The 27,703-nt window shown below is 36.8% G+C and overlaps 1 protein-coding gene across 3 annotated transcripts in view; it reads right to left on the bottom strand.

Moving 5' to 3' along the window:
- The window catches only part of CDKAL1 (CDK5 regulatory subunit associated protein 1 like 1), a 669,678-nt gene that overhangs the window by 273,566 nt on the left and 368,409 nt on the right, over positions 1-27,703 (bottom strand). For all 3 annotated transcript variants that reach the window (XM_061194866.1, XM_061194868.1, XM_061194867.1), the window contains exon 10: positions 6,059-6,225. In XM_061194866.1, coding sequence (XP_061050849.1) covers positions 6,059-6,225 — 167 coding nt within the window. The remainder of the gene's footprint in view (positions 1-6,058; positions 6,226-27,703) is intronic.

Here is a 27,703-nt window from a genome sequence, read left to right as displayed (position 1 = left end):
TAAAGGATTTTTCCTTTCCATTTCCTTGCTCAAAACGAATCACTGAGCATGTCCTTCTATTCACCAAAAGGGTGAAATAGTTTGTATACAACAGCACAAAATCTATTTACATATTTTTCTATTATCCTGGAAAGTATAAGCCTTAAGGAAAAAAAAAAAGTTTAAAGACCCCATGTGAACTGTTGACTTCAATTTGGAAATTCTGTATTGCTTTGATGAAACATAAGCACAGCAGGTATTGTGTTTGCTATTACTTTGAAACTATGAGGCATTTTTCAAAAGTCTGCCAAGCCAAACATACTATTAATGTTCATAAATTACCATGCAGCAAAAGTCCTTGACAGATATCTACTGTCTTACCAGATAAATTAATTTTCCTAAATGTACTATTGGATTGGAACATAAGGTCATTTAAATAGAAGTAAATATACAAAAATCAAGGGTAGCAGGAAACTGACTTGTAGTGACTACAAGATTTCTCAACCAAAAACAGATGGAACATTTAAAATACCACTATGATTAACCTTACACAATGTAACACATATAATATAAATAACAGAAATATACTAAATATAAATCTTTAAAGAACTTATACATTTTAATTCAAGCTGAATAAAATGTAGCACATCAATATGAATATGAGTGTCAGTATTCTCAGCAATATTTTACAGAGTAATAGAAATTTTAAAATAACCAATTTGCTTTATTTATAATTTGAATGTAGGAAAAGTCCTTAATAACAAGCATTTGCACTCCAAATTAATCAACTTGCCCTCTCTGTTCCAGGTTGTTAAGTGATGCACTAAAATTCTGATATGACTTTAAGACATACAGGCATCTTCAAGGAAGATAACAGTTATTTTAAATTATTCATAACACAAGGAGAACCAGAATAGCTTAGATAAATAAAATCCACAGATAATTCCCATATCCCTTTCTGGTCAACAGCTTTAATATCTTTTCCCTACCAGCCAACCCATAAAATGAAAAACAAGACAAATTGCCTGATTTTAATTTCTCCTCCTTGACCATCCACTGCTGACTTCTCTGATGGAGACTACAAAAAGCAGTGAAAGCTAAGAAGCAGGAAGGAGAAGAAAGAAGCTAAAAGCCTAGATAATCTACAAATTCAATAATCATATAATGAGCTCATTTGCTCTAGGTAGTCCTAAAGATACTATCTGTCACTACAATATTTTAGCAGGGCAAATAATAAAGCATATCCCTTAGATGGATTCTCCTCCACCATCTAGTAATTCTTCACAAAAGTGTGACTCATAAGTGAGAAACACATATGACAACCATCCACAAACTCTTCCAAAACTAGACGCTCAGCCCAGATATGAAGGTACCTCAATATGTATAAGACATGCAGTCAAAGAACAGCTAAACTTAGAGCCATCACATCATTCCACACGCATTTATTAAGTGCATGTCATCACAGGCACTGAAATGCAAAGACAAACAATACAGCCTCTTCCTAAAGATGATAACAGTCTTGTTGGATTTACGTGTAAATAAGTAATGATGAACCATGATGAGTGCCCACAGAGATAGGCTGGACAGAGTCTGACAAAGCATGGAAGGAATCTGGGAAATACCTGAGCAGGTTTTATGGAAGATGCAGTACAGCAGAAAGCATTTTAGAGTCAGACAAGATTAGAAACCTGTTCAGCTGCTAATTAGTTATGTAATTTGGCCAATTATTAAAGCTTTCTAAGACTTGGCTTCTCAATCAATAAAATAAGGATAATGATACCTATATAGCTAGCTTACTGTAAGAAGGAAAAGAGATAATATGTGTAAAGCAAGCAGTATGGTTTCTAGAAAATAATAAATGCCCAAGAGATTGTACTGACGTTATTATGATTATTATTAAGCAGTGTTGAATAACGTTACCAGTGCCTTCTGGTGCCCAGGTACCAGTAGCCATTGCACCACTGTCACTGGCCACATCACACCTGGCTGGGTTCATATGTGTTATGTTCAGTCTGAATTAATACCTTAGCTGTGGGCTACCTACAACGCAGAGGGCAAAACTAAGCAATGTAGTTTCAAGAGTAATCAAATTCACAAGCTGCTCCACCTAGAAGGTCAGAGTTCATTAAACAGGAATATGTCAGTGTTATTATCTCAGCGGTATCAACAGGAAAGCAAACATAGAGGGAAAATATCTCTTATTTGCCACTATAGGGGCAATATATTAGTCAACATATGTATTAGTCAACATATGTATTTCCATTAAGAACCCGTTTTTTTAACGGAAAAACCCGAATGGACATTTTGGCCAACCCAATAGTAGCAAATATCAGTGTATCTGATTAACTCAATACTAACAACTGTCATCATGTGGTAAGTATGAAACGGGAAAAAGTTAAAGTAAAAATAGCAGGAGTATAAAATGGTTAAAAAAAATACAGGCTACACAGGAGACCTCATAAAGGTAGCAAAGGGAAGAGCAAACAGCGATGTAATGGAGGAAGCATCTTAAGGACCCTGCATGTCATGATAAAGAGCTTATCTTTATTCTATGGGTAATAAAGAGGTATGACAGACCTAAGATGAGGTAAAATATTTTTTAATCTACTGTTTTATCTATTGTTTCTACCTCATATCCAAATTTAATAAGTATTACATAAGCTTATAATTACGTTTCTTCAATTCCAGGGTGTTTTCCCACCATATATATATGGTATACATATATATAGATATGTTTGAGATATCTCTGACACTTATGTCATCATTTAAAATGAATCCCATATGGTTTTTTAGGGCAGTGACAAGTTAAAAATAGGGTTTGTAGGTGTTCCAATTAGATACTTGACTTTGCCTGTTAGGGATTAAGAATTCTCCCTCCTTTCCTTTTATTCATTACACATTTATTCAATATCTACTAAATAAAGTGCCACACATAATGTTAGACTCTCAATTAAAAGTTAGACGTGCATCCTACGTTAAGTGTGATATCTTCTGTCCCTTGGAAGATTTAATAAAATGTATTTTCAACAGACCTATTTTTCCATACGTTTAAATAATGATAGAAACTTTGGTATTTTCCTTTAAATGATTTCCCCTTTAAACTGTGCAATTTAAAAAAAAAAAAACTGGTAAAAGAGTTTAAGAGAAAAATCTCAAGAGTCAGGTGAATGTGAAGTGAACATAACCAAGAGGAAGGAAAACAGCCCCGTGAAGTGCTCTATAATTAAAGTCTGTAGCATGAAGCATCTTCCAGAAACACAAGCAGGCTGGGTCCTACCCATACAATTCGCCAGAAACCCTCACCGTAAGTGTATTATACCATCAGAGTAGTTTTTCAAGAGTGGCTTCCTTCTATCCTGGCAGTTAAAAAAAAATCATCACCTGTCATTCACTGGTGTTATTTTTTTCCCCCGTTTTCAGCTTTTCCCGTTTCTTTTTTTTTCTTATTGATGAATTCTCTTCAGCACTTTAGGTAAGTCAAGTAATTTCTTCAGAGCAGTCTCAGCTTAGTGAGAGGAAAATGGGAAATACGATGCATCGCGGGTGTGGGGTTAGGCTCCATGGGGTTGGCTCCCTTCCCTAAGGTCCTTTTTCACACTTGGAAGCCAGTGATGCCTGTGGAGCTCAGACACCTTTCCTGTTACAGAAGGATGTGTTTGTAGGACACTGCGAGCTTGAAGCTCTGCCACTCAGAGGAGGATGAGAACCACCACCAAGGTGTGCAGGTCTTGTCAAAGCGACAGAGGAAGACTTGAAAAGCTCCTGCTTCCAGATACTTGGGTTTTTTCTTTCTAGCACATCTTTCTTTGTTTGTCTCCTTTGGTTCTGATTCCTCTGGACTGCTCTCTCCTTTGCTGTGGAACCACAGGATGGAATTACTCCCTGCATATCAAGTGGAGGGGAATGGGTGGCTTTCTTTGGGACAAACTCTCACCCTTGAAGCTCATTTACTTTGTCATCTTGTGCTGCCTCTTCTGGCCAGACGACTTCAAAGTTCAAGATGATAGAGTGGGCTCTACAATTTATTTTATGAAAAAGGCTCTTCCTTTATTCATCTTTTATTCATTCATTTATTGAGCCACTAGTGGGCGGGGTAGATCGACACATAGATATGACAAGGTCCTCGCCTCGTGAAAATGAGAATGTAGGAGGGAAGGCCAACATTATAGATATCTTAAAGCAAGAATTTTTAAAAGGTAATTTTATAACAATTGTAACTTGTTATCACTCTAACTACAATCTATGAACTAATAAACACTTGTGTTTTTTCAGGTAAAGCGTAAAGCTACATTTACCATCCTCTGTTGATTTTTAGCAGCTCTTCTGGAGCATCTATTCGGAGGTCAACAACTCTAGCACTACTTTAGATGCTGAGCATTAGAGTTTGCTATAAACGCGACACTGGTTCCTACAATCTTGCAATTAACTAAAGGGTTGAGTTTATTCCAAGAGATATTAGGTTTCTCATCACAGAGCCAATACATGATTTTTTTCCCCTTGTGTTTACTCCCCACCTGAACTTCTCTGACTGTAGCCCCACCTGAACTGCTCTGACTCTAGCTACTAATGTTCCCTTGAAATTTGATAAGATTTTTTAAATCCAAAGAAACTGGGGTGTTATCAGCTGTATATTGGCAGGGCTTACTTCTCTTCCTACCCACCATATATCCAGCACATCTCCTGATCTTCATGTTGGATGCCTCACGTTTACTGCAAACATAGCAAGACTGCTATAGCTCTTAGCAGATTTGATTTTTACAGAGAATCACTTGCTTTTTCAAGTGCCACGTCAAAGGGTTAAGTAAAAACTGACATGCCTGTGGCTTACTTTTAAATAGCAAATCATAATAGTCACACACTGTCCAAAGTACCAAAGTTAACATATAAATCACACACCTTTACTAAAAAGATCTGGTTGGGAAAATGTGAAAAACAAAATTGAGATCGCTAAATTTCTTCATTAGATATTTATAATTAACGATCAGATTGCGATCCACTCTGTTTTCAGAATTTCTAAAATAGTTTGCTGATAGCAGGGTGGCTTTTCAACAACAACCTCAACAAGTACAGGCCTCAAATCAAATCAACAGAAATAATCTTTGAATATTCATTCACATTAAATTTCAGCCACTATACTTGCTTTTAGAATTCTGAAATGTCATTTTTCTGTACAAACTAACTGCAAAGAACACAACTGATAAAAACATAAATGAGTTGTTTCTGTACTTTGCACATGACTCTCCAACAGCACTTATTAGATTTCTTATTCTTAACTATGGGCCTAATAGCATAATCTTATTTCTCAAATAATAATCATGGATCCCAGCATGTACTTTTTCATTTACATGGTTGTTCCCTTGTCCATATTCTTTGCTCATATTTATTTTATCATTTGTCATCAAGTACCACAGTTACTTGTACACAGGTCCATTTTCCTAGTTTAATAGTAAGCTACTTGAGGGTAGGCACACTGTTCATCCATGGAAGGTATAAAAACAAAACCAGGGATCTTGCATTATCATGACTCCTTTTTTCACAGTGACCACAAGAGAATCAAGTGGAAGACTACAAAGCTCTACATCTCTTTGATTTCATTTTTCCCCTAACTATCACCAGACAAAAGAATCAAATTTAAAACATCCTTAAACTCCACTGCACAGTATCCTTATTGGTAGGGCTAACAGTAGTTCAGATAATGCAATGTTACAGTTGGTTGCAAAATCAATGCAACGTAGTAGCAGTCCTGAAACAGACAAGGGTTATAGACAGAGGAACTGAGGCAAATTTATGCATTGGAAAACTGAAGGGCTGTAAGGAAGAAACAAAGAAGTGGGACAAGATGGCAAATACTGGAAAATCTAGGCAACATTAATTAATGGTGAGGAAGCAGAAACAAGATGTGCAGACTGACAAAGAAGGGACTTGAAATTCCCGATTCATTCTTGGTAACGTGGGACCACAAAAAAAAAAAAATGTGAAAGTGGTTTTAAATGAAACTCATGTGATGGTGCTGAGGCTGCCACGTTGTCTGGATTGGTTCGTCTCTGTGTCAGCATGGAAATGGGGTGCTTTTCCTTACCTCCAGATGCTCTAAAATATAGGGCGGATTTGTCATGCCAAGCCTCAGCATTGCTCCCTCAGGAATCACTTCAACCAGTTTCCACAGCAGTGCGGGGAGACTGGTGCCAATATCTCTGCCATAAGCCCCTGTGTCTTCACTGGTCAACCATATTTCACAAACACCCTCTGTGAATCAAAGGAGATAATTAACAAATCTGTTGCAGAGCCCTTGCCTTCATCATACAGCTGCTCACTCTTTTTAATGCAGTATTTCTCAACACTGATATGCAGGCAGCCTGGGTATTCAATTGCAGAGAAAAAGCAGCTTATCCCATGGTGGCACTGGGTCATTAAGTTCATTTTATGAACACCAGAGGGTTACAACAATGCTGTAAATTATCAGTGCATCCTATGGAGTGATTAACATTCACAGCCAATCAGTTCAACCATGCTTCCTCCAAAGCACTTTGATCAAGACTAAAGCTTTAGTCCCATCACAGACAATACCTAGTTTATTGAATAGCAAAAGCCCCGGAACTGAAACAGTCACTCCACAAAATAGGTACCACCAGCAGTTAACTCACTGATCAGTCTGTCACCGACCCAAGGAAAGCGTCAAGTGTCGTTAAAGTTTGACTCACAAATTATTAATTATGAGGTACCCATTTCTCCTGTAGTAACCATGCTAATTTGTTTTCTTAATTCAATTAAGAACAGAGTGCATTATATTGCTGCATTCAAAGAAGCTGGCTGCTGTATAAACTAAGCATCTGTGTTGAAAAAGCTGTTTACTAAAAATAGAACAGGTTGCATCTTATTTTCCATCAATCAGACTTTATAAAAACGTATCTATGTTTCCATGTTGTTGTTGTTATAAAGAATCCTGACTTCCAATATTACCGGCCTGCAATAACATTCTTCCAGAAATTGAAAGGAAATACTTCTGGATCACCTAGTATTACTTAAAATAAATAAAGCAGAGTTAGCAAGAGCCACCCAAGTTTTCAGGGCACACAGAATCTTTCTGAAGGCATATTCAATTAAAGGATTAGCCTGTTTTAAAAGGCCAAATGATTCACAAGGCTAAAATAAACAGTGAAATGGGCCTGTGAAATTTGTTCACGCTAACGTGATTTGTTGCTTCTGAAGAACCTCAACACACACACACAAGGCACACAAACAAAGAAGACAGCCTGAACCAAAAGTAGAAGTTTCTAGGAAGAGTCTTAAAATTAAAATTTTAAATTGTCTTTAGTTGACAGAACAGAATAATTTCAAAAATACATTTAAATATTCCTAGCCAAGAGAGACAACAAATAGAACACATAGCTTCTATGTGAATGTGAACTTAAAACTTACAGAACAAAGAAGCAAAAAGGAAAGATCTTCACTCTCTTTAACATGTTCCACAGAGGTGGAAAAATATATCAATACATGAAGCTAACATCTCCAGTCACTATTCTTTCCTTTAGAAGAAGAGATATATTTACTTTATCAACAAACTAGCCAACCTCCATAAAAACATGTTCACTTTTCCCCACTTTACTATCTTTCTGAGACAAGCACGTCCTCACCCACACCCAGACAACATGGAAAATACAAGGATAGAAATAAAATTAGTTTCCCAAAATTAAAGAACAGGAGACAACAAAAAACAGCTCCATTTTAAAAGTTAGAGGTGTTTTTAATATTTGAAAATCAATAATGTTATGAATATATGGGATATCTTAATTTAAATATGTAGTTTCAGAAATTAATAAACCTTTGCTTAGTTTTAATCATTTAATAAAAAGTTTTATCCTCAAAGTAAATAATCTGGCATGTCCACAGGCTACCTTTGTAGCTCTATAGTTTTATAAATATTCTCTGTACATGGAGTAAATATTTTTCTATTGAAAAAAACTGGTTGCAATCAGTGGTATTATCTGTATTTTAATATTACATATGCCATCAGACACTGGACTCATACAGCCTTTTTAAAAAAAATCTTATCACAAAATCCACTCCAGGAAAGAGATGGCTAAGTAACAACATAAATGGATTTTAAAACACTCTGAAAGAGGTTATAAAAACAGGACATTATCCATGATTTTCCAGTTACTGGCATCTGAGCAACACAATATGAATATTTTAAAATGAACAGAATAATTTTAATTTATAATTTTTCCATCCAAATGGTTCCATGTTACGCCTTATGTAGAGAGCGCGAGTTCCTGGAACAGTGCCTTGTTGTTGCTAGATGAATACAGAAGGGGAAAAATCGCTATGAATAGGAATGGGAATAACAGCATCCAGCTCTTCAAGCTGCATAGGTGGGGACCAACAGCCCCCTGGTGGGCTGAAACTTCAAATTAAATCACATGAAGAGGAAGCAGCTGTAACACTACATCAGCAACAACAGGAATAATGGTCATGATGTCTCCAAGATCAAGGCTGCTAAAATGCTCTCTATAATAGCAACCTGGTTTAAAACACAATGAAATAAGAAAGCATGTGCAAAATGTGAAATCCTTGGACTTGAGAAGAACTGTGCCTTGCCAATTCAATCCAAAAATTTGTCAAAGATGATTTTGCTCTTAACATGAGAAAGTTCAGGTTTGTAAGGTTATATTTCAAGCATTCATTCTAATGAGAGCTGATCCCTCCCACAGTTAGGCCACAGAAAGCTGTTTCATAGTAAAGGTGAAGCTCAGTGTGGAATCCCGAAGTCTTGTGATTATTCATAGTGCAAGCAGTGCCTGTCAGGTCAGCTTGCATATGAATTCACCAGGGAAACCGAAGGCTGCAGTCTGTAATCACTAATGGATATTGGGACACACATGCATGCTTTGAGCTGCACTCTTAATTGGCTATACTTATGGACAGAAGCGCTTGCCTAAACAGCTTCATTCCTTAAGGACTTCAGTTATGAGCTACATTCCTTTGCACATTCATTTCTTTATTAATCCATCAAACATTTATTAAGCCCTTACCTACTATGTGCCCTGCAGCTCTTCCAGCTCATGACAGATATGGATTCATCATTAAACTTCTGTGATCTAAGATTGGCTATTACTCAGGCGCCGGTGAGGGACACTTGACAGACATCCTGGGAACTTCATATACATCCCTATCAGTGGTGATGTGGAGGCGGATGGGTACTGGAGAACACAGCCTTAGAAACCAAGATCAAGGGCGAACTGAGCTGGCTTGACGTGGGTATGATGTCAACCCCAATGAGAGAGACCCCCATCTACACTGTAACATGGATCTTGACTAATACATGCCAGAAAAACAAACACATGAAAATAAAAAAGAGAAGCAGGCAGGAAGAACTGAGATAAGAGAAGTGAATGCCCAGTAAAAACTCCCATGCCTGTAATAAATACATGCAAAAAAAGAAAGTGGTGGGTAGAAATTCAGGAGACAGGAATGAGGCTTTTTTTAAACATCCAAGGAGGAATCTTACTTTTTCCTAAAATTGTTCATCTACCTGACTTTTGTTCATGTTCCTTAAATTATTCAGTCTATCTGACTTTTCTAATGAACATTAGGTTCATAAGATCATCTATCATCCTTTTGTTGTGTTAATTTTGGTTAAAAAAAAAGCAAACACTAGGAAGAAATGAAATGCATCTTATAAAGGAAAACGCTTCGAAAAGTTAAGTTATTGGAATCCATTATCATTTTACCCAAGTAATTACAGATCAGCCTATAGTTCTAACACTACTTTTCCCTGAGCAGAGAGCAGCTACAACAGCTACATTCTGATCTCTGCTTCATAGTAATTTGAGATGACAGAGGATGGAAAAAGTAGAAGACATAAAAGGTTAATAATAAAAGAAAGATGATATTCTCAGTCAAATAGTCTCACAACAAAGAAAATCCTTTCTGAAAAACCAAACTTTGCCAAAACTCAAGTTCAAAAGATTATAACTCACTATAACTCTTCCTGTGTATGAGCTTCATTGTAACAAATTAAAATATGGGTGAAGATTGATTTTATCTGGTCAGAGAAGTGATATTTCTCTGGTAGCTTTTGCTTTATCACTGGGGAAAATTTCCATCATAATAAATTGTTTCGATTATTCCATATGAGTAGAGTCTCTAAAAATAGTGATTATAAAAATATAAACACTGTAAACAGTGATTAATTGGATCAATAGTTAAAAAACACTAGATGGTAAGAAAATCTACATCAATTAAACATAATTATTAAAAAAATCACCTCATGAGGAGAAAAGGGAATCCTCCTACCCTGTTGGTGGTAATGTAAACTGGTACAGCCACTATGGAAAACAGTATGGAGGTTTCTCAAAAAACTAAAAATAGAGTTGCCATATGTCCCAGCAATCCCACTCCTGGATGTATATCCAGAGAAAACTATAATTGGAAAAGATACATGCACCCCTATGTTCACAGCAGCACTATTTACAATAGCCAAGACGTGGAAGCAATCTAAATGTTCGACAGATAAATGGATAAGATGTGGTACATACACATACACAATGGAATATTACTCAGCCATGAAAAAAGAGTTAATGCCATTTGCAGCAGCATAGATAGACCCAGAGATTATCATACTAAGTGAAGTACATCAGACAGAGAAAGACAAATACCATATGCTATCACTTATAAGGGAAATCTAAAATATGACACAAATGAACTTATTTACAAAACAGAAAACAGACTCACAGACATGGAAAACAAACTTATGGTTACCAAAGGGGAAAGGCAGTGGGGAGGGATAAAATAGGAGTTTGGGATTAGCAGAATCAAACTTCTATATATAAAATAGATAAACAACAAGGTCTTACTGTATAGCACGGGGAACTATATTCAATATCCCATAATAAACCATAATGGAAAAGAATATGAAAAAGAATGCACACACACATACACTCTCACACATATATATGTATAACCGAATCACTTTGCTATATACCAGAAACTAACATAACATTGTAAACCAGCTATACTTCAATAAAAAAAAAATCACCTCAAAGTCTGCTATATCTTTCTTCCTCAGAAGATGTGTTCTCTCTCTTCCTCTGTCTTGCACTCTCCACTACTAACCTTGCCTTTCCCTCCTCCCACAATTCCATCCCCTAGTCTTTCACAACCATCCATCCCAGCCTTCATTATCCATTTTCTTCTATGGCCAAAATAAGGAATATGAATTATACATTATCTGTTATGTTTATTTAATATGCATTACATTCTCTGCTCTTAATTCCCCATTCTCTCTTTTAAGGGTCACAGTGTATATTAACTAGATTTTTATGGGCTCTTTCTTCTTAAAAAATAATCTTAGACAATTCACAAATGAATATGACCCTCTGTTTAAGCATTTGAAAGGTCATGGAAATTTCTTCAATGGCAATGTTTCTAAGTAATAATATACATAGGCAGCCTTCTACCTATTTAGCTTATTCATTTAATAGTGAATTAGACAGTATAACTCCTTTGGTCCCTTCTGATCCTATTATTAGACACTCAATGGTCTTATGTTTCCCATTTAGATAAAAAAGAACTTAAATAACAATTTTATTAAAGATAGCATCACAGCAGATTCAGTCAAGGCTATCTTTTATAGAATAATGATCTATCACTGATAAATACCCAATTAATAGGCCACCATAGAAGACAGTTATTAATTAGGTAATTCTTCAATTATATCATGTTTATACTACTTTTTTAAACTTTTGAAAAAAGTTTAATTAGTGACCTGAAGGGTTTTCTTTTCCTCTTTATATATATATTTTTAAATTAATTAATTAATTAATTAATTTTTGGCTGCGTTGGGTCTTCGTTGCTGCGCGCGGGCTTTCTCTAGTTGCAGTGAGCAGGGGCTACTCTTCGTTGCGGTGTGCGGGCTTCTCATTGTGGTGACTTCTCTTGTTGCAGAGCACAGGCTCTAGGTGCGTGGGCTTCAGTAGCTGTGGCACGTGGGCTTCAGCAGTTGTGGCTCGTGGACTCCAGGGCACAGGCTCAGTAGTTGTGGCGCACAGGCTTAGTTGCTCCGCGGCATGTGGGATCTTCCCGGACCAGGGCTCGAACCTGTGTCCCCTGCATTAGCAGGCAGATTTGTAACCACTGTGCCACCAGGGAAGCCCTCCCCTTTTTATTTGAACACTGCTAAATTTCAAGAAAAGTTTCAAGAGTAGTACAACGAATCCCTGTACCTCTTTCACCTAAACCCAGGAAAAATATTTTGTCACATTTGTGAGCACTCTCTCCACATCCAAAAATACAAGTTTGTTTGTTTTATTTCCTGAACCATCTGAGAATTAGTTGCAGACATTAGGGCACTTTACCTCTAAATATGTCAGCATATAGCTTCTAAGATCAAGAACATTCTCCCTTACATTCTCACAACACAACCACTACTGCAGGTAAACCTAACACTGGACGACACCATAGTCAGAACTCTACGCTTTGTCATTTGCTGTTCCCTCCGTCTAAAATGCCTTTCACTCTTCTTGCATAATGAATATCTCTTCCAGGAAACTTTCCTGACCAACCAGACTAATTCAGATGCTCCTCTCCTGTGCTTCCAAGCATCTTGTACAAAATTCTGTAATACAATGTGTTATAATTATTGGCTTAATTGTTTGTGTCTCCTGATAGGATGCAAGCATCTTCTGGGCAGAGATGCAAAAATCTTCCTAATACACATATGCCTAGGACCTATTATGGTGCTTAGCACATAGGAAGCACTCAATAAACTTTGGTTCCATGAATCAATTTAATAAGATTGTGTTCAGTAAAAATGACTAATTAAGTTTAATTTAGCTAACACTTGACAAGCACCTCTTCCTTGTCCCCACAAAGGTATATATAAACATACATGTATGCACATGCATACACACACACACACATGGAGTGTACACAGCAGTGTGCTAGGTTCTGCATTAGGCAATAAGGAAATATCAAAATGAATTTCTTTGGAAAATATGAAAATGTAGCCTGAATGTTGCAAAGTTTGTTGCATAGTATCTTAACTTCTAAGCAATCTTACTCAAAGTTCCTTATTACCCTATAGTGATCGTTGGATAGCATGGCACGTGAATAAAAACCACCTTTTACTTAGAAGTAAGACTTTCCGCTTACACGTAGGTTCAGATGGACCAATTACCCATAAATCAATTAAACTTTAAAATGATCTTTTTTAGTGCTTGAATAATAAGAGGTAACAAAGAGACTATTTCCAGAGCATCCTGACATCTGTGATTACAGTCATACTCAGAAAAACTGTTGTTGGCATAAATTGATAATGTTGCTGCTAAATAAAAACAACTTGTTTATTTCTTTTCGAAGGTCATAATCAGATAAAAATTGTTTATTTCCATACTTCCATAAGAATTTGGAAATAATGGAAAGCTAAAAACAAATTAAACACCACAAAATGATGACACGCTTTCTGAAAACAAGGTATCTGACTCCCCAGGCTCCAAAATCCGCAATAAGCCTCAATGCAACAGATTAAGTTTATCCTCTTAATACCAGTGTGTTCTACTCCATATGCGGGTTTTTTAAACACTCCTAGAGAGAACACAGACGGCTGCGTCTGTGAAAGGACTCTCTGGTATTTCAGTAGGATGTGGGGAGAGATGTTATCTTATTATTAAAAGAAAGTACAAGAGGCTCAACTCCCAGCAGTCCAAATAGTACAGATATAAAAGGAAGTAGGAAGAGGAAAGAATAGATAGATACCTGTAATGCAGTACCTGTTCTCAGAAAAGACTAATATGAGTTGATCATGTTGATGGACAGAAATTTATCTAGATTCCATGACAAACTTAAAGAGCTACAGAATAGTTTAAAGGGTAAAGAAAATTAAAGAAGCAAAAAGATTTTGTGTTATTTTGGCCACTGAACTCAACTACAGAATGAAGAACAAATAGAACTTAAATCTTTACAAGAAGAGAATATTTTTATGATTCAGAAGAGAATATTTTTATGATTAACGTTTTCTGGTCCTAAAGGTCTTTCTCAAAAGGGAATTCCAGGCATACACAGTGTCTCTGCACACGGCCCGCCACCACCTTGAGTTGAGTGTTCTGCGAGGAGATTCAGCGCACGTACCGAGCTCAGGTGTCGGCTCAGCCGTTTCACGAGGATCTCTGGTCTGAAGGGCCGGGGGCAAGGCCTCTGCACAGGGCCCGCTATGAGCAAGTGAAACAGACTAAGCACAAAGGAAAAAAAGGTGGATAGGCTAGACCTGAAGTGACATTGCCAGATTTATGTCCTTTCCAGATGAAATGTGGATCCTCTAGCAACAGGAGTAATGGAAGATTTCCCTAAATCTGCCCTTAAGCTTTTCCTTGATTGATCTGTGAGTATGGAACATTTCAAAACTGAATAGTGTGAAGAGAGAGGACCTTCAAGATGGTAGAGGAGTAAGATGTTGAGATCAGCTTCCTCCCCACAAATACATCAAAAATACATCTACATTGGAACAACTACAGGAGACCTACTGAACACTGGCAGAAGACCTCAGATTTGCCAAAAGTTGTGTGGCGGACAGGGTCTTGGTCAGGCCTGAGCATGCCAGGCCAGCTGCCAGGCCTGAGCCTCTGAGGTGAGAGAGCCGAGTTCAGGACATTGGACCATCAGAGACCCACTGGCCACATGTAATATCAATCAGTGAGAGCTCTCCCAGAGATCTCCATCTCAATGCTAAGATCCAGCTCCACTCAACGACCAGCAAGCTACAGTGCTGGACATCCCGTGCCAAACAACGAGCAAGACAGGCACACAACCCCACCCATTAGCAGAGAGGCTGCCTAAAATCATAATAAGGTCACAGACACCCCAAAACACACCACCGGACGTGGACTTGCCTACCAGAAAGACAAGATCCAGCCTCATCCACCAGGACATAGGCACCAGTCCCCTCCACCAGGAAGCCTATACAACCCACTGAACCAAACTTACACACTGGGGGCAGACACCAAAAACAATGGGAACTATGAACCTGCAGCCTGTGAAAAGGAGACACCAAACACAGTAAGTTAAGCAAAATGAGAAGACAGAGAAACACACAGCAGATGAAGGAGCAAGGTAAAACCCAACAGACCAAACAAATGAAGAGGAAATAGGCAGTCTACCTGAAAAAGAATTCAGAGTAATGATAGTAAAGATGATCCAAAATCTTGGAAATAGAATGGAGAAAATACAAGAAACGTTTAACAAGGACCTAGAAGAACTAAAGAGCAAACAAACAATGATGAACAACACAATAAATGCAATTAAAAATTCTCTAGAAGGAATCAGTAGCAGAATAACTGAGGCAGAATAATGGATAAGTGACCTGGAAGATAAAACAGTGGAAATAACTACTGCAGAGCAGAATAAAGACAAAAGAATGAAAGGAATTGAAGACAGTCTCAGAGACCTCTGGGACAACATTAAATGCACCAACATTTGAATTATAGGGGTCCCAGAAAAAGAAGAGAAAAAGAAAGGGACAGAGAAAATATTTGAAGAGATTATAGTTGAAAATTTCCCTAATATGGGAAAGGAAATAGTCAGTCAACTCCAGGAAGCACAGAGAGTCCCATACAGGATAAATCCAAGGAGAAACACACCAAGAAACATATTAATCAAACTATCAAAAATTAAATACAAAGAAAACATATTAAAAGCAGCAAGGGAAAAGCAACAAATAACATACAAGGGAATCTCCATAATGTTAACAGCTGAACTTTCAGCAGAAACTCTGCAAGCCAGAAGGGAGTGGCAGGACATATTTAAAGTGATGAAAGGGAGAAACCTACAACCAAGATTACTCTACCCAGCAAGGATCTCATTCAGATTCGATGGAGGAAAAAAACCTTTACAGACAGCAAAAGTTAAGAGAATTCAGCACCACCAAACCAGCTTTACAACAAATGCTAAAGGAACTTCTCTAGGCAGGAAACACAAGAGAAGGAAAACACCCACAATAACAAACCCCAAACAATTAAGAAAATGGTAATAGGAACATACATATTGATAATTACCTTAAATGTAAATGGATTAAATGCGCCAACCAAAAGACAGAGACTGGCTGAAGGGATACAAAAACAAGACCCATATATATGCTGTCTACAAGAGACCCACTTCAAACCTAGGGACACATACAGACTGAAAGTGAGGGGATGGAGAAAGATATTCCATGCAAATGGAAATCAAAAGAAAGCTGGAGTAGCAACTCCCATATCACACAAAATAGATTTTAAAATAAACACTATTACAAGAGACAAAGAAGGACACTGCATAATGATCAAGGGATCAATCCAAGAAGAAGATGTAAGAATTGTAAATATTTATGCACCCAACATAGGAGCACCTCAATACATAAGGCAAATGCTGACAACCATAAAAGGGGAAATCGACAGTAACACAATCATAGTAGGGGAATTTAACACCCCATTTTCACCAATGGACAGATCAACCAAAATGAAAATAAATAAGGAAACACAGGCTTTAAATGACACATTAAACAAGATGCACTTAATTGATATTTATAGGACAATCCATCCAAAAACAAGAGAATACACTTTCTTCTCAAGTGCTCATAGAACATTCTCCAGGAAGAAGATATACAGATTACCAATACATGAAAGAATGCTCAACATCATTAATCATTAGAGAAACGTAAATCAAAACTACAATGAGGTATCACCTCACACCAGTCAGAATGGCCATCGTCAAAAAATCTACAAACAATAAATGCTGGAGAGGGTGTGGAGAAAAGGGAACCCTCTTGCACTGTTGGTGGGAATGTAAATTGATACAGCCACTATGGATAACAGTATGTAGGCTTCTTAAAAAACTAAAAATAGAACTATCATATTAGCGAACAATCCCACTACTGGGCATATACCCTGAGAAAACCATAATTCAAAAAGAGTCACGTTCCACAATGTTCACTGCAGCTCTATTTACAATAGCCAGGACATGGAAGCAACCTTAGTGTCCATCTACAGATGAATGGATAAAGAAGTTGTGGCACATATATATAATGGAATATTACTCAGCCATAAAAAGAAATGAAATTGACTCGTTTGTAGTGAGGTGGATGGACCTAGAGTCTGTCATACAGAGTGAAGTAACTCAGAAAGAGAAAAACAAATATCGTATGCTAGCCCATATATATGGAATCTAAGAAAAAAAAATGGTCCTGAAGAACCTAGGGGCAGGACAAGAATAAAGACGCAGACGTAGAGAATGGACTTGAGGACACAGGGAGGGGGAGGGGGAAGGGTAAGCTGGGATGAAGTGAGAGTGGCACTGACACATATACACTACCAAATGTAAAATAGATAGCTAGTGGGAAGCAGCCACATAGCACAGGGAGATCAGCTCAGTGATTTGTGACCACCTAGAGAGGTGGGATAGGGAGGGTGGAGGGAGACACAAGAGGGAGGAGATATGGGGATATATGTATACGTATAGCTGATTTACTTTGTTATACAGCAGCAACTAACACAACAGTGTAAAGCAATTATACTCCAATAAAGATGTTAAAAATATAAATAAGTTAAAAAAAGAAAAGTGAACTCCACCCAATCTACAGTCAAATAGGACGTGAAATTCTGTAGTTATAATTAGGGAACTTTCACTTTGAATATAAAACTTATCAATTAATATTTTAAGTATTTAAACAGCAAATAGAGTTTTCTATTTTCTACTACATTCTTATGTTCAGTTTGAAGGTGCATCGATGTAATACAAATATAACATCACTCATTCTTTCACTCATCTTTCTTCTAGCAAGTATTTGTTGAGTATTATTATGTGCCAGACACTGTTCCAGATCTAGAGACAAGGTTTCTGCCCTCATGAAATGTATTCAAGTGAGAGACAATAAACTGAGAGATAAAGAATATATTGTCAAGTAAAAGTAAGTGCTAATAAAATGTTTGAAAGTAGGATCAAAGGAAGGAGTGATAAAGTGGTTGGGAAAGGACATTGCTACTGCTGACAGGGAATAGTTAAGGACAACTTAGGATGACACGAGACCTGAATGAACCAAGTAGTAAGCCACGCAGATCAGTGATCTGAAGGAAGAGCACTTGCAGCAGAGGGGCTATTATAAGTGCAAAGACCCAGAACGAGCATGTTTATAGTTCCCAAGGGACCACGAAGTGGTCCGTGTGGTTGGGGCAAAGTGGGTGAGGGATGTGTGGTGAAAAAGAATTGTAAAATGGGAGCCACTGGTGACAGAAGTTGTTGCAAGGGGCTCAAGCTCACAGGGTAGAGCTAAGAGAGCAAAAATTCCACGTCAATAACCTATTAACTATTGTATGTGATGAATATGCAAGATGCCTATTATAATTGCTAGTGAAAGCTCTCAATAACTCCATGTTTTAAGAAACTCTCAAGCTGATGCTCATGAATATTCAAAGCAGTTTCAGAATTCTCAAATCACTAGATTTGGTATATAAGAAGGGACAGGAAAAGAAGTAACAGAAAATGCCACTGTCTAGTCTTACTTAAAAAAATTGTTTTCTTTCACTGTTTTTTGGAGGGGGAATTTATTATAAATGACCAAAATGCATGAAACAAGACTCACATATTTAAATAGAAACAAGTAAAAGGAACCCGAGACCAGTATAACATTTATGCTTTCCAGTTGGGAGCACCTGGAGGGAAAGGAAGTGGTGTCATTCTTTTGTCTCTTCTCCTTTTTACTTCTTCTCACCCCACAGAGCCTAAGTACTACTACTGGGCCATGCCCATCACTTAGCATCATTGAAGCTGACGTCCAACAAACCCGCATTTGCCACAAACTCATAGAGTCTTCAAAGACGTTGAACCACTACAACAACTTCAGAAAGAAAGACAAATAAAAATAAGTAAAATAGAACCCTCTCTTATGAGGCAGGAAAAGGAAAGGAAAAATAGGCTCATCCTTAAGAATCTCCTACACACTCACCAAGTAACTATCATGATAAACAGAATAATTCAGATCAGTTTTACTCTTTTTAACTATAATTGGCAACTGGCCAAAAAGTAGGCTGGTTAAAATAGTCTTGGAAGGATAACTCGTGCCCTTTCCGGGTATAATGTCACAGAGATCAGAAGATATTTATGCTCTGGCGAGTAAAAAGTAAAAAAGGGGGAAAGGGGTGAGTGCTGTTCCTACATAGTGAAAGGGTACAGTACGATTTTAGGACAAAAACATATTTAAAAGTTTGGAAGTTTTATGGAGAAGTTGGTGGTTGTGCCTTGAGAAGAAGAAGAAGATGAATCAGAATAGGAAGGTCTGATACACTCCCCAGACATCAAGGATTTAATAATCAACTACCTCTTCAACTTAAAATTTCTAAGAACAAAGCATTACAAACATTTGCACATGGTATTAATAGAAGGTGATTTTTAATATATATTACAATAGAATAACATATAACCAAAACCTAGCTCTGTAACTTGACCAAGCTGTGCTAATCAAAATTATATCCACCAATATGTCTGTTTCTGTAGAGGAACGTATAATATCCAGGATTAACTGTGGACTCTGGCCATATTAATGACAACATATGATTTTAATTAAAAAGAAATATTGTGAGGACTTCCATTTCTACACGTGAAGGATTAACTGTTATAAAAATTACCTTAATGTTATAAGCAACTAGAAAATTTGACGAAATATATAAAACAACAATCATCAGACAAGAAATAATAGTGCAGGACTATGATTTTTTTTTTTTTTTTTTTTTAGGACTATGATTTTTGAGGAAGGCAAATGAGGTGAGTCCTGTGACAGCCCATCTTACTGCCTGGAGGCATTTTCTAGGCCACAGCACAGAAAAGTGGAACCAAGCAGAGCCTGATGATCTTGCCAAGTTGAGGAGACAGAAATTGGAGTTCAGAAAACTACCTTTACAGGATTAAATATTATCAGTGAGAGAGATGTACAGAGACAGAGCTCCAAAGATCAGCAGAGGGCTCCCTTCAAGTTTCTGACTGAGAATGCAAGAGAGGAAACTAAATCCCAAGGCTGGGTATATAATCATAGAAAAGCAGTAAGACAAACAATTCCTTGAAGTCACACAGGACCAGGAACAGTTTGTGTTCCTACAGACCAAAAGAAAGGCTTCAGAATACACAAATTATTGGATAGAGTCCTCAAGAAGGGTAACCACCTTAGGGGTAGAGAAAAATTTGTGTTAAACTAAAAGCTGCTCTGGACCTATACTAACAGACATTAAAAAGAAAGCCTCAAAAAATAAATAAATAAAAGCACTTTCAAATATTTTAACTCTAAAACAGAACAATGTCCAAAACACTATAAAAGAACACAACAAAATCCAAAATGAAATTCAAAATGCCTGGCAGCCAAACAAAAATTACCAGACATGAAGACAACAAAGAAAATACTGACTATGATTATGATGAGGAGAAAAATCAACCAAATGAAACAGAGTGATAAATGACAGAGATGATAAAATTAGCAGACAAGGACTTTAAAACAGCTATTGTAAATGTCTTTCACATGTTTGGAAAACATGAACATGATGAGAAAATAAACAGAAAATTCTAGAAAAAGACCCAACTGGAACTTCTAGAGATGAAGCTCAAGACCTAGTAACAGAAACTATCCAAAATGAAGCAAAGAGGCAAAGAACACTGAGAATGAGCATGAAATGAACAATACCAAGCCGAATAACACATGCATAACTAGATTCACTAAAATAAGGGTTGATTTTTCTCCAAATTTGATGAAAACTCTAAACTAAAAATTTAAGAAACTCAATCAACCTCAGTAGAATAAACATAAAGAACCACACCAAAGCACATTATAATAAATTCTTTTTTAAAAAATAAAGAGGGAATTTTAAAAGCAATTGAGGATGGAGATGACATTGTACACAGGCAGAGATATAAAAATGGTAGAAAACTTCTTGTCAGAAACTATGCAAGCCAGAATGTAATGAAGAGACATCCTCAAAACACTGAAAAACTGAACTAGAATTTGGATTCAATGAAAATAGAAAAATATGTATCCAATAAGGGCAAAATAAAGACTTCAGACAAAGCTGAGAGAATTCATTACCAGCATACCACTACTCTAAATAGTATTTAAACCCTAGAACAGCCACAATCACTCAATCAATCAGTAAATCAATCAGAGAGTTATAGCTAACAAGGCAACAGTGGAGATAAAAATGGAATCCTAATACTCAATCCAAAAGAAGGCAGTAGAAGAAGAAAGAATGAATAAGAAAACGATGGAAATAACAATAAATCATTAACTCCAGAGGAGACAGGAGTGAAATGCGATCATGGAGAGATACACACAAGAGGCTTCAACATTAAAATTCTTTCTTTATAAAAAAAAAAGTCTGAATTAAATATAATAAAATGTTAGGATCTGATACAGCTGGTAACTGGTGTGTGTGTGTGTGTGTGTGTGTGTGTGTGTGTGTGTGTGTGTGTGTGTTTAACTGTGTTAGTTTTCTATAGTTTTCTATATTTTGGAAACATTTTACAATTAAAATTTTCTATGACAACTAACAATCTCCGTCATTAAATGAGTACTGGTAAAGTTGTTTTTTTTTTCTGTTTTACAAAACACTTAGAAGCTAAATCAACCAATGAAATCAGTGTGTTTTAAAATAAGTGGTTCTATAAGCATAATTAAGCACAATGACCTTTATTAAATTCTGCTATGTGAGGCAAATCTAGATAGCTAATATTCAATATTTAAAAATAGAACGTTAATTCTTCTCTAGCCTAAGAGGAAAACAGAATGCCATTTTAAAATAACTACCTCATGAGGGAAAATGATTTCTTGCCATCATTATTTCATGTGACTTCAGCTGGTTGGGGATTAAGCTGAAGTCCTAGAGAGGGTCTCTTTCACTTATTGTTTATTTTAAAGATTTCCAACAGTATCCATGGAGAGAAATGACTTGGTGAACAGCACAGGAGGGAGGAGCAGGCAGAAGGAAATATGGGGAGAAATATCTCTAACATACTATAATTTACTTCTATTTATATTTATTGTGGATTGTCTCTCTACCCGACCTCCAACTAGGATGAAAGAAAGCTACAATAAGATTGAGATTTTCACCTGTTTTGTTCACTGATGTATCTCCTGCAATAGACGAGTGCCTGAGACTTCACGGGCATCCCATGAATATTTGCTGATTGAATTATTCAATTAATAAAAAGATAGGAGGAAAGGAACACATGAAACAGAAGAGAAGGAGAAGATTTGGGGATGAGAACATGTGGGACTGAACAAGGAGCCTACAAGTGCAGGTCTCAGGTTTGTTTAAGTGGTAGGAACACCAGAAAGTCATAGTATTTCAAACAGAACACAAAATATAAATGCTTTTCCCATTATAGTAGAAAACTGCACAATCAGAAGATGCCTAAAATATATTGAATATATGTATTTAACAGGAAAAAACAGAACAGACTGTAAAAATAATCGTAATAAATTGTTTGAGCTTCTGTTAATACTTGTTTTCTATTTATGCACTAATTTGTCATCTTTTATACATCCAGCCAAGTAGAGGATAGCCATCAAAAACAATGAGAAAAAGTTTTCTGAAAAATACTGACAATTGAGATAATTCAATCCATTGACTTAATACATATTGAGGAAAATGAGGAAAAAGAAAACAGCATTATTTTAACAGGAGGAAAAGCAGAGTTCCACTAAAGAATCATTTGAAGATCATCAGTATATACAGAAGTGTACTTTTTTTTTTAAGTTTATTTTATTTATTTACTTTTTTTTTTAATTCATTTTTTTTTGGCTGCGTTGCTGCGCGGGCTTTCTCTAGTTGCGGCGAGCAGGGGCTACTCTTCGTTGCGGTGTGCGGGCTTCCCGTTGCGGTGGCTTCTCTTGTTGTAGAGCACGGGCTCTAGGCCAGACCAGGGCTCGAACCCGTGTTCCCTGCATTGGCAGGCGGATTCTTAACCACTGCGCCACCAGGGAAGCCCAGAAGTTCACTTTTTTCAGTTCCAACAGAACTCCACACATTTGAAATGTAAAAGATCAAGCCAGATGATGATACCCCAGAAGCAGTGAGCATAACTAGTGACCAGATCTTGGGTTTAAACACCATTCTCCCATAAAAACAACAACAGATGCTTGAAGAAATGGTAGATTCTAGGACTGAGGTAAGTAAAGTACAAGACAAGCCTGAAACATCTTCTGGTACCAGAAAGGAAGAAAATGCTCAAAAAACTCATAGTATATCTAAAGAACACAGGAGCCAATTTGAAGAAGCTCCCAATGGCCAATCTGGGACAATTTGAGCAGTAATATAAATAATGAGAGTAATGGAATTTGAAGTATAGAATAAATATTCATGAATCCATACTTACATAAATAAATATTTGAAAAAAATAGGGGACAAAGCACAACTCTTCCTTATAATAAAATTCCAATTACTAACTGCAAAAGGAAAGATAGAAAAATCACCAACTGGCGAACAATGCAGTAATAATCATTGGAGGTAAGAATCAACAACGAATGTTAAAGTTAGTGGGCAAAAGTATGAGAAGAAACAGGTTATTTGCATAGTCTTGTAGTGTATTCCCATAGGATGCTTACTAACTCAGAAAAATAGTAACTACACAGTGGAGAAACTTGGCAGATACCACCTTCATTAAGTGAAAAAATTTAACCCCACCTGTAATCAGGCATCTCAGCATCATGAATCTGGATATCCTGAAAAGTGCACAACATCATTTGCAGTGGTATTATTGTCAAAAATACATAATCTGAATTTAATAACATGGAAACATCAGACGAACAGAAATCGAGAGAGGTTCTTTAAAATAACTGGCCAGTAACTTCAAAACTATCAAGGTTATGAAAGATAAAGAAAGGCAAAGGTACTATCCCAGACTAGAGGAAGAGACTCAGGAGACATAACTAAATGTAATATGAGGTCCTGGATTGGATCCTGGACCAGAAAAAGGATTTTAGTGGGGCAATGGGTGAAATCTGAATAGGGTCTATACATTACATAACAGTATGACATCAATGTTAATTTTCTGCTATTGATCAATGTTCTATGGTCATGTAAAATATTAACACTTGAGGAAGTTGGATGAAGACTGTGACCTCTCTATAGCATTTTTGCAACGTTTTCTAAGACCAGACTTATTTCAAAATAAAAGTTTAAAAGGAAGAAGATCAAGACAGGGTATTTGTTACCAGGAGAATAGTGTGTATCTGTGAAACCTTTGCTTACCACTTTAATGCAGAGGCTTCAAGTGAAATTTACATAGGGCAGACCCAACCTACTCTTTGTCTAATGCAAATCAAGAACCCATTTCCCTTAGCAATGAGTACAGTTTCCTGATTTAAAATAGCTAATGTCAGGATGCTTCTATAAATTATCACCTTATTAAAAAAATCTATCAAATGAACAGGATTTGAAGAACTCATCTTCAAATAAAAAGCTGCACACACTACGTAAAGAAGAAAAATGTTATATATTTATTTGCTGTTAGAAGCGAAAAGACTGCCTTTTGAAACATGTCATAGTACTGCCATTAACATCACAAAGTAGTATTTATTAGGAAGTCACCATTGAGCCCTATGTGAACTTTCCCAGTTTCCTAAGGCACTTATAAACAAAACTGATGACAGAGCTGTGAAAGAGAATTTAAAAATTAAATGTACAGAATATTCTTAAGCTAAATATTTACAAGATATTGCCTATCATGTAAATAACCATAACGAGTAGGCCAGGAAGATGTAAAAATGATAATGTCAACATGCAACAGGAAAGAATATTCTACGTTTCTGATGTATTAAACTTAGATATAATGAAGATAAAATATATTACATCTATATTTATTATTACATATGCACTAATACAAAGGAGAAGCTACAGGACAAGGAACAGTGGCGTAAAGGCATCAACGTAACACCTGTATCTGAATAAGAGAGAATCCAATCCCTGGAAGCTGCCAACACACTCTTCCATAGAGATGGCAGGGAAGCAGGTCTGGTGTGCAGCTACAGGAGCCCAATTCCATACCCCACACAGGGCAGCTTTAACAGTTGCAGGAAAAACAGTGGGAAGGATAAGAGGGGAAAGTATCTGGCTTTTTAACAAATATATTACAATTCAGCTTTGAAAACCATGCCTTTCATAATAGTTACCACTTAGAGAAGACCAAAGCTAAAGAATATTTATTATAAATTGCAAGGCTATTAAAAATCATTAGCAATAAAAAATGATGTTACACACTTAATTTAATAAAAAGTATGTATAAAGTAAATTAAATACAGGTGTTTTGTTTTGTTTTAATGCAATGGCTTTATAATATGCCTTAAAGGTCAGAAAAGTCTATCCAAGTAGAAAATGAAAAAGCGGCACTCACAAATGAAGAGAATCTGCAGAAAATGATCTCTGATTCCTTTTGGTCATGTTATTCATAATAATTCCACAAATATTAACCAAATGAGATCCATATGCCAGGCACCATGCTTAGAGACTAAAGATGAACAAGACACAGGTCCTACATCCTAGAAGCACACTGTCTAGCGTCACAGAGGAGCAGAGGCAACTTGTATTGAAAAACCCATACTTCAAGTGGGTGTCCAAATCCCCTCTAGTCCTGATTCTAGAGATGGCTGTCTACCTGCTCTAATGTGCCCAGTAGTTACAGCCACGCCTTGAACTGTATTGCTCTCCCATACCGAGACTCTCCCACCCCCAAAGCTATTTATGCATTCTACCTGTGTCATTCAAAATATTCTATTTTTTAATCCACGGTGAACCTAAATAAAGAGGTAAATGGAGGCAACCTCAAATTACCAGACATTGAGTTTATTTGGGAAGAGCAGAGGAATCACATTTGGAGAATGCACGCTGCAGTGAGCTACAGGGGAGTCTGCTGTATTTATGGGCAAGGAGTGGAAAGAGGGGGGAGTCCAGCCTGAGTCCAAGCAGTAAGTTCAGTGGTTTAAGGATGGGGAGAGATACTTGGCGGATGTTTAGGAGATATTATACAGGAGATAAGACTGGGTCTTCCGTAAATCAGACATTTACGGGAAATCATTCTCTCAGTTAAATGCCATCGTTCTGAGAGCGCGTGCGTGAGATTCTCCATTCCACATCCTCCGTTCCATTTTCAACTGCAATCCTTTCACATCACTTACTGATCTTGGTTTTTTCAAACTACTGCGATCGGCACCACAGTCCATATAATGCTTTGAACATTACCGGTTTCAGTAAATAACAAACCAGCTTTACTATTAAAAAATAAATTAAAAACGAACAATGAACCTAGACTGTAGAAATCTCTATTGACCACAGAATTGCTGTCAGTGACCCTAACAGCTATTTTATTATAAAAGGCCCTCAAATTACAAAATATGCAAGTTACCTTTATGCAAGAAATGTACCGAATATTGTAAGATTCAGAATGCTTAAAAATATTCCCCCAACTGGGATGATTTCAGATTAAAGAAAATAAGGACTGTGTAATTATATACACTTACCTTGACAAATAGAAAGCAATCTGTGATTAGAACATAGCAATTAGTCACAAAATGCTTCACATGGATTTAATTACCCATCAGTCTACATGTAGCTTAGTTACTTTTATCTCATTACATCAGTAAAAGATTTCTGCCTAAGGCAACTGCCAGTCATATATTTATAAGGCTTCTAGACTTTACAGTGAATACATTATAACATTCAGGCAAATGTGCTAAAGTTACAGTTGCAGAGACATTCTTAATTTTGAGTCCTAGTTTTAGTTCATAAACGTCTCATCACTGTCTTAGAGTCAACTCTCATCTAGCTTTCACATCGACACTGTCACCTATTTGATGTATAACATTGTTGACTAAAACATCACTTCTGTTTATTCTAATTCTGTAAGAGCCAGAAGGAAAGACCTTTAAAACCAAAACAATTAACTTATTGACCTGAGGCAAAGGGTACTATATTCTCATGGGTAAGGTAAACACTTAAATTCAAAAAGGAGATGACCCCTCTTTCAGGAGAGATGAAGAAAGTCCTTTCACTCAACCTACTCTGCTAAATTTGGAAAGATGGTGGCTTCATGGGATGCAACTTTTTGTGTGTGGGATTCAGAGTGGGAAGCTATGTCTTCCATTTTTCTTGCCTTAGGAAGACGTGTTTTGCAACTCAGCCAACCAAGGTTTCATTCCTAAATCCTTTGCTGATTAACTCAGTATCTTTGGGCGTTATTTAACTGACTTAAGGAAAAATAATAACCATCTCACCTGACTGTTCAGTTCAATAACACAAAAATATCTAGTAGAGGGTCTGGCTCATAGCAAGTATATAACAAAAAAGTTAACACTGTTTGCTGGGTTCCCCTAGGAGGCGTCTGTGAAGATTACGTGAATTCATCAGAAAAAGAGGTCTCTTTGGAACTAAGTAGAAAAATACTCTCCCTCCATTTTTCTTTAAGGGAATATTTTTGGTGTTGGTTACCAAATCAGATTCTTTAAGAAGTGAGAGTTTTCCAAGCTCTGGAATCTGGTGTTAGGGAATTCTGGCCTCATCCTACTCAGAACCATTGAAGAAACTACCATCTGTTAAGGAAGGCACATCTTTGGGCCAGATGGCATTGTTTCAACTTAATTTACAGAGATCTACTGAGGCTTCCTTTAGGGCTCACAAGTCACTGAGTATCCCTCTGTAATTTCTTTTTTACTCAAACCAGAGTTTCTTCT

This window comes from Eubalaena glacialis, chromosome 7 (assembly GCF_028564815.1).
Source record: "Eubalaena glacialis isolate mEubGla1 chromosome 7, mEubGla1.1.hap2.+ XY, whole genome shotgun sequence".
NCBI lineage: Eukaryota > Metazoa > Chordata > Mammalia > Artiodactyla > Balaenidae > Eubalaena > Eubalaena glacialis.
Note: the sequence above shows the minus strand (reverse complement) of the source record. Positions and strands in the feature narration are given on the sequence as shown.